We start from the raw sequence: 8,694 nt of genomic DNA, 5'->3' as shown, positions 1-8,694 counted from the left end.
AAACTCTCGGATAAGACAACACAATCCACTCCCCGATAGCACAGAATTCGGTGCGAACGAGCCGCAGAGGATCGGCACCTTCCCCTAGAAGGACGGAAATTGGCCGGACGCTCACGTTAAGTCGCAGTCGGCGTATGATAAAAGAAAGAAAAAGGAAAAGACTAAAGTGCGCGGAATGAAATGTGGGGCCCAGGAGAAAAGAACAGGGACTGGTGTTGTCAATTCACGAAAATAAATTAAATAAAAATTTTAAAATTAGGTCAGCAAGACAGCAACAGCCATTCATTCATCTTTTGAACTTTCCATTACACGTGGCGGTTCCGATCATCTCGACATTAACTCGTCATATCATATCGCGACGATATTTTCATATTTTAAATATATTTTTTAAAATCTCGGTCCTCGTGATTTTGATTCCTCCCGTTACACGAAGTTCGGCGAATCGTCACGAGCTTTTGTCCGTTGGAAAAAGGCCGTGTATTTAATCGCGTACAAATATCAAAAGCCTCGGAAAGATATTTATTGAAATTTAATTATATTTTAAATAATATATCCAATAATAAATTGAATATTTAATTAAATAAAACTAATTTTATATTTTTTAAGATTCGTTTAAATTTTTAATTTATGTCACGGTCATGTTCCCATAGTTTAGCATTACAAATAAAATTAATATTTAAATCATAATAATAATAATTGGTTCGTAAAATAATAAAATATTTGCACGGGTGTGGTGTTTGACATGCACACTCTAACGCTTAGCGATATATTTATAAGGGGGTAAGTCTATGGTTTCTCGTATTTTTATCTTAGACAGGGTGTAGGAAAAAAATCAAATAGACAGTAGAAGGGACGAGACGGTGGATTACAAGAGGCAAGACCCATAAAGGAATATACTTGCAATGGAGGCTAAGAACTGTCTACTTCTCGTTTGGTCGTGTCCTTTTTTGGTATCTTAGACATCAACATCAGTTTAATTTGAACTTGGATAGTACTGGGTCCATCTTGTCTCGGTTTTACCGTTATTTTACAATGCCTAAAACCAAGTACGACACTATTCATAAGCATTTTTATGTCAATTAGTCGTCTTGCACAATATATAGAATCCAATGTTGCACATACCCGTACCATTTCAACATAATCAATACAAAAACCTAACACGAGATAAATAACAAACCCCCTTTTACTAAAACACTGATAACTTGATCCACTAGAACTCACAAACTTAATTGATACAAAATTCAATGAATCGACATAGGGCACTCAATGAAAGGAAGCTACACTGGTTCAAGTAAACACGTTAAACTATTCATGCGGTCGAGAGCCCTTACAACCCAACCATTAAAACCACACCGAGCTATTCCTGCATCTTCACAATTTGGTAGAGGTCTATTTTCCAGCTCAAGTCCATACCTATACAAGAGACGATTTGACACAAAGTAAGAAATTTACAAACAATAGGGTCGAGATTAACGTTATTGGGCATTTTATATAATCTAAAACAATAACGTCCTTTTGGATGGGAATTTCGTACATGGAAAGCATGGAGAAAGGGAAGTACACTGGAGGTTGGTTTGGTAACTTCATTGTCTTTCTTTCTCACATTCTTGCATTTAGCAATGCTTTCGATCGCGCAACATATAAAACCCCTCGTCAATTTTTAATATACAATCTAATCGAGCTATAATTAAAATAAATATTTTACCGTGACTCGCATGTCTAGTAAACTATTAAAATAATTATAATTTTATATATTTTATTAAATTCACGAAAATCACATATAGATATTAAATATATAGCAGGAGTGAAATAAAATTCAAATATAAATAAAATGTATGTTTTATTTATAAATTAAATACAAATTTGGAAAAAATTAACATGTAGCAAATAAAAAAGTAATTTAATAAATTATTTAAGTTCTGTAATTAATTAATTTTTTAAAATCTATATCTCTAAGTTGGGCAAGGTTAGTCGTAATAATTAATTAAATAATTAAAACCTGTTTCTAGATAATTGACCATTTTAAATATTCAATTAATTATCTGTCATTGCATCGTTAAGAGTTAGCTCCGCTTTCATTTTCTATAATTATATCAACATTAAAAACAATAATTAATCTTTATTAAATTTTGTTTATAATACTTATTTTTTAAAACAATTTTTATTTATTTCACAATTTAATCCAAACCCTAAAAATCCAATAATAATTAAATTTATGGAGATAAAACTTAGATAAAATATTAATTATTATTTAAAAATAATTATATTTGTAATTTAAGAAATAAAAAAAGAAAAGAAAAATAATAGTAATAGTGGGAATCTTAGAAGGAAGCATCCCGAGATATTTGACAGGCTAGCTTCTGCCCAACCCCACGCCGTTTCCTTTCCACTATTCTTTTTAATCTCTACATCTTTCCACTATTCTTTTTAATCTCTACATCTTTCCACTATAAAGCTTTAATCCCCCTTTGCCCTTTTCCTTTCATCTTCAACCCTTTTCCTCTTATATTCCTTTTCCTTTCGGCTGTTAAAGCTCCTCCATGGATGCAAGCTTGTTGCCTTCTAATGGCTCATCATCTTCCTCTAGGGTTTCTAACCCACATGGGCTTTGTTCCTCCTGATCTCAACTGGGTTTTTTCTCTTCTTTTCTGGGTTCTTCTTGGATTTTTGATTGATTGAGTGTTTGGTTTAAAAATTTAATCTTTTTGGGATTAGGGTTACAAGCAGAGCTCCTTGAAGTCCAATAGAGGGTTGTGCTTGGTTGATCGAGCTGCTGAGCTATGGATCCCTCAGCCCCTATCGCTATCTCATCAATCATATCTAAAGCTGATGGGCCTGTGGCTTGCATATCTCAGGAGATTCATCAACTGTTTTTGTTGAATCCTTGTTTGGATTGAAGGGAGCTCTACATATTCTCTCTAATCATCTTATTATTACCTTTTCTTGTGCCCTTATCTTCATTGACTTGAGTTTCTTGTTCTTATTATTTGTTATGATTTGATGAAGGATTTTGATTCTTGTAGGGGGTGGAATGGTTTCATTGTTGGATCTTGCTTAGATTGATGGGATCTTTTAGAACATGTTGTGAACATGTCTTTTTGTAGTGTTGGGGTGTACGATGTTGCTTTGTAGTACAGCCATTTTCATGTTCTTGAAGCTTTGCTAATGGATCCCTTTGTTGTTAATAAGCAATTATTCAGATCCTTTAGCTTTTGGCTATTGAGCATTGATGAATAGTAATGACAATGATGAACTATAAACTATCTTATTTTCTCTGTATATTATCTTAACCCATAACTTTAAGATATTTGGTTCAAGGAATTCTAAATGTCATTTACCAAGTTAATTTTTAAATTGTTAATTTATTGGTTCTTAACTAATTTAATTCATTATTTGGTAATTAATCAAGTATATTATGTGTTTTCCACTTAATTTGTGGCTTTTCATTGAAATCTCAATTAGTTTGAATTATAAATATTGGTTAATAATAATGTAGCTGGATCCTATGTTTTATCATAATAACACACACCAAGCTAGATTAGACATGAATGAATTGATTGAGTACCGTAATTTTGGTTTATATATGTATGAAATGATGTCTCTAATTATAAATTTAAACATAGTCGACAAGTAATATTAAATAGGCTGTATCCCAACTTTTAAGTATATGTACATATAAATTCAAGTATAGCTCAATTCATCCGATAGGGTATAGTGTCGATGGATGATGGATGAATTGATAGATATCCATTTATTCTCCATATCAGTTATATGATGATATTGAATTGGAAGAGAGACTTAAGGAAATGACAATTTATTCATGCCATCAATACTCAGAGCAAGATATGGTGTAATGCAAGGGATTTGTCTTTTCTGTTGATTCTTACAGATTGGATGCGGTCGATGTAGATGGTAGACCAACTATTTAATCATGTATCAACCAAACTCTACGCGAACCAATTAATTTATAGAATCCCTACATTTTCTAGTTTTACATGTGGGGCTACATTCTCAAATGGAGTGTACTTCTAACGGGTTGATATATAACTTATACATTTCACAATTGAAGAGAGGTAAAATGATAATTTTGATGTAATTAAACTATGTTAAATTTGAATATAATTCAACAAATTAAGATATATATCCGACATCAATAGTCAAATCTTCCTGTCCATGTTAGACTTGAAAGAAAAAATGACATGAGAATTCATATATTCATGCTTCATATTGTTAAACTTAAAAAAAGACTACGCTATGTACTCAAATGACGATTTCGCTTTTGTAAGCCAAATTTTAACAAAACTCCGTCAAACTTATATTTATTAATTGATCTAAGTTTTTTTTAGTACAAAAAAATGTACACTTAAGAATTTTTTTCAAAAAAACAAATGTATGTGAATTATTGTTGAAGTTGAATAGAATTGGCATCAATTGAACCTTTTGAGGTATGAAAAAAAAAACGACTAAAAACTGATATCTAAAAATTAAAAGGAATAAAAACATGATTTATAAATAATAACATCACCATACAAATTGGAGTAACAATTGAAGTATATTGACATGAAGGGTAACATGTTCTTATATAAAAAAAGCCTATAGAATAAATCAAATAAATCTCTCTAGTCTCTCCTACCATGGTTTATTTTGAAAGAATTTGGATTTGAATTAATACCAAATATTATCCATTTGATTGACAGTTTGGTAATTCAATGACATACATAATATATATTAAAGGTAAATCAGGAGAGGGATCCAATAACGTGGTTAGCAAGCAGATAATGGCTAAAGGTATTTCGAATTACTTCACTAAAGGTACAGATACAGTAAATTCAATGTAAAATTTGAAACGGACTAAAGACGGACCTTGGAGGTCAAGAAAGGCAACCAACCAGCGTGATATAAGCAGAAAACTAACTCATCTTCCATGTAGGCATATGGTAACAGCAACAGAAGACGTTGGCAGTCTTTACTTCTGAGCAGCAAAGCCATGGTTAGGACGCTCCCCTATTCCATTGAGATGTCAAAAAAATCATGTCATAATCTGTGGGATACATTTTGTGGAAGAAAGAATCGACTCCAATGGATGTATTAATGACCCAGTAAAAGGTAAAAGCACGAGATGACCCATAAAAAAGAAGGGACTTCTGCAACCCAAACCAACCAATTCCTTTCCATCGCAAGCACCTACAATGTCATGATCACATTGGTTTACCCTTTTATCTTTGGTCCTTTCACTCGGTCTCTTTTCTTTTCTTTCATCTCCCAGGTCGGGAGAAGAAAATGAAAGAAAAACGAACTCTACTCTTTTTAAAGGGTTAGATTTTCTGCCACCACTAAACTGAGCCATCTCCTTGCCAACTTGAGAAATTTAGATAGAATTATTGTATTTTCTCATATGTTGGGAGAGGAAACACATAAGCACATTAATGGCAGAAGAGAATTCATTCCAGTTTGTGCCATGAGATTGCTAAAAATCAAAATTGACTCGAAGACGGATAAACGCAGATGGTAATCAGAAAACAGTAACACATGATATTTTTGGACAGATAACTAATGTAGGTGCCCAGAGATGACATATCATTTTAACACGAGATATTGGAAAGAAATAAACAGTAAAAAGGCAAACATGGCACAAGTAGTGTTAAGTTAGAAATTCTAATATAAGAGGAGAAATGGAAGTGAACTTTGGGTTAAATGTCAGATATTAAAAACAAGAGATGGCATCTACAGCATACCTTATGACACTGGGAACGAAACAGAACCATTCTCTACATTGACTTCTAAATTCCAGCCTCTGGAATCATAACCCACAGATCAGTACTAAACATGCCAAACATATGTAGGACAAAAATAGATTAAATAGAAGAAGGCAAGATTACTTTTCTGCTGCCTCACTCCTTAGTTCCTGGATTTGACCCTCTATTTGAGAGCATGCCACTTGGATTTCCATATTTTTCTCGCACAGCTCCTTCCATTGTGTGGACAAAGCATGAAGCTCATATGCAGCGTTTTGCTGATCATCGCATAAATAATCAACCAAACATTCCAAAGAATTGACCTCTGCCCCATTGAAATATGAATTACAGGGATGCTACTTACTTGATGGAATTTCCTTTCACGGTTCACTTTTTCAATCTTCTCATTCTGTTCTTGAGCTAATTTTTGCATTCTGATAACATCATGACAATATATTAACAATCATATACGTCTACTTTGGTCAGATCACAGATGTACTTAAATTTCATGTTCACTTCATTCAGAAATCATATTTACACTATAGAACGAGATAAGCCAAATGATTTGACTTGGAATCATATTTGATCAACATAAATACAAAATTAGTACACAAAATATAAGACATCAAAAAGAAATATGGTAACAAACCTTGATAGAAGTGCTTCCAACTGTTTGTTGTGTTGCTTCCAGATATCAGGGGCATATTTTGACATCAGTTCCAAATTTTCCAGCCTGCAGTATGAGACAACAGCATCACCAGTCATCAGATTACCATATTCTTATTATCTCCTAATGAATCGTCAAAACCTTTCTAATGTTTAATTTCATGTTTGGGCGTATAATCTTCCGAATTATGTCTTTTCTTATCAAAATTTTATAAATTACACCTCTCACAGTCATGGCTCATTGGTACACAAACTAGATATGAGAAACCAACTGCAACCAAGAAAAGGCATAGAAATGTTAACTATGTGTGGCAGATATTAGAAGAACTGTATGAGTTCAAGTAGCCAACTCTAACTGTTCTCCATAAAATTATGTTTTCCAGAAATACAAAGCTTAAATGCCAGGAACAACTTTAACATGCTAAAATTCACCTCAGCACTTGATGCTGGAGTAGGCATTGAGCTCTCTGAAGTGTCTGCTTCCAAGCAGTTTCGTCATTCTTTTTATTTGGAGGCGGTGTCTCTAATTTATATCTAGCAACATCGAGAGGCATTGGAGGCCTCCCAGCTCTTACACGTTCATACTCTCTCGCAAGCATTGGATGATCCTGAGTTCAAACTACGTCAGTTGAATAGACTATTGCTAATATTATCACACTTCGTAATAATTTCAAGATCTATCCAATGTAGTGGCAAAATAACTTATGTAGAGTAGCGCGTCATATATTCATTGGATGACGCACAGTGACTTGAGGATAAAACAAATAGAGGATGTTTTGGAAGAAAACTAGCAGATGAAGCTTCTAAACACTTCTAGTTTCGGCATTAGTAACTGTCTATCAAATAAAACCAGTGAGAAAAAGTAATTCGTTCTTTCAGGCACGATAACCTATAAAATCAAGCGGAACTACAAGTGCGTAACCTAGAAGAAGCTCCGGCGAGAAAGGAAATTGCAGCCTAACCTACCTCAAATTTGAACTTGGGAAGAGGAGGCAAGTCTTTGAGAAAATCGGCAGGTCGCTTGGAGCTGCGCCGCATCTCTTCCTCCACTAATCGATCGACCTCTGCTTTGACCCTTGGGTCCGCATAGTCATCGTCGATGTAGGGCAAGGCGTCGATTACCTCCGCATCTGCAGAAACGCGCCACGCTGGTTGAGATGGCTGCGGTGGAGCCTCGAGCATCAGGATATCCCCGCTATTGTTGTTGATCGCCATTGTCACAACAACAAGCAACAAAGGTTTTGAGCTTTAGATTTACAGGTCAAGTTCAAGAAGATTGAGATTCCGCGGCCCGCTTCGCTAAATATAATTGGGGTTTCCCTCTTCCATTTCGACTTACTCACTTTTTAATTTTATTATTTTTTTCTATCATTTCTTAAAATATAATAATAATCACTTATTTAATTCTCTAAAATTAAAATTTATACTATAAAAAATATAATAATTTGTACGAAAAATACGACTAATATAATTTCTCTCTCTCATCTATATGTCCTTTCGTATATTCTTAAATTTTTAAAAATTTCAATAACAATAATATAAAATTAAAAAAAAACCTTTATATTTAAACAAATACCACCTTAAATTTCAAAAACACCTCATCCGAGAATAAATGATTGATCTCAATTAATAGACCTGCTAAAGCCCCGAATCAATATAGTACTTACTACTGGTGCCACGGAGGGATATGTTTTTAGATCTTGCATTTAAAACCCTCATATTTTATAGTAATTAGTAATACATAATGGTATTATGTAGTTAATAACTGCGCTGAATTTCTAATTCAAATTGAAATGTACAACAGTTGACATTCCCTTTTTTATTAAAAAAAAAAATGTCGTTTCTGCCTATTTTAAAAAAAATTTAAATAATACCTTTAATGTTAATGTTAGTACCACGTTTAAAATATACAGACATAAACTTTAAAAAATAACATTAAAATTTTTGAAAATAATCTCTCAAGTAATAATAATTTTTTTTACGAAGGTAAGGATGTTAATGCTATTTTTAAAATTGAACAAATGTATTATAATCTTGATTTTTTTAAAAATATCGAAAATACTATTGACTTTTTACAAAGTTTTAAGAATATTTATAAAATATACTACAAGTTAAATGTAGTTTTAAAATAAAATAATAGCATTTTCCATAAAATAAAAATAAAAATAACGGATATTTTAAAGAATTTTTGAAAATGTAAGAATATTATTTAGGATTATTGCTCAAATATTTTTTTATTAATTTAACTACAATGAAAAATAAGAAGATAAAAACAAACGCGCGAATAAAGCAC

General features: G+C 32.6%; 1 protein-coding gene and 1 long non-coding RNA gene across 3 annotated transcripts; one reads left to right on the top strand and one right to left on the bottom strand.

Moving 5' to 3' along the window:
* Positions 1-2,435: 2,435 nt before the first annotated feature.
* LOC111431298 lies at positions 2,436-3,276 on the top strand. The gene is made up of 2 exons (XR_002708468.1): positions 2,436-2,652; positions 3,024-3,276. It is a non-coding gene; the product is annotated as an uncharacterized LOC111431298 (long non-coding RNA).
* Positions 3,277-4,705: 1,429 nt separating this feature from the next.
* Positions 4,706-7,747, bottom strand: LOC111431514 (pre-mRNA-splicing factor SPF27 homolog). Of its 2 annotated transcripts, none has more exons than XM_023068181.1 (7): positions 7,368-7,747; positions 6,834-7,009; positions 6,385-6,468; positions 6,100-6,169; positions 5,880-6,013; positions 5,736-5,794; positions 4,706-5,012 (listed from the first exon to the last, which is right to left on the bottom strand). In XM_023068181.1, the coding sequence occupies exons 1-6, from the start codon at positions 7,614-7,616 to the stop codon at positions 5,737-5,739; spliced, it is 771 nt and encodes a 256-aa protein (XP_022923949.1). In that variant the 5' UTR covers positions 7,617-7,747; the 3' UTR covers positions 4,706-5,012; position 5,736. The 2 variants fall into 2 exon arrangements, with proteins under 2 accessions (XP_022923949.1, XP_022923950.1); XM_023068182.1 differs by having other exon boundaries at positions 4,706-5,004.
* Between the last annotated feature and the right edge of the window lie 947 nt (positions 7,748-8,694).

Source organism: Cucurbita moschata, unplaced genomic scaffold (assembly GCF_002738365.1).
Source record: "Cucurbita moschata cultivar Rifu unplaced genomic scaffold, Cmos_1.0 Cmo_Scf00036, whole genome shotgun sequence".
NCBI classification, from domain to species: Eukaryota; Viridiplantae; Streptophyta; class Magnoliopsida; order Cucurbitales; family Cucurbitaceae; genus Cucurbita; species Cucurbita moschata.
This window is presented reverse-complemented; position numbering and strand designations above follow the sequence as displayed.

Bases quoted from the DNA above. Each gene is read 5' to 3' on its own strand.
- LOC111431514 (XM_023068181.1), bottom strand. From the start codon at position 7,616: ATGGCGATCAACAACAATAGCGGGGATATCCTGATGCTCGAGGCTCCA. The intron at 7,010-7,367 runs GTAGGTTAGGCT...GTTTGAACTCAG, and splicing joins TTCCCAAGTTCAAATTTGAG to GATCATCCAATGCTTGCGAG. The intron at 6,014-6,099 runs GTAAGTAGCATC...TGCGATGATCAG, and splicing joins GTGAAAGGAAATTCCATCAA to CAAAACGCTGCATATGAGCT.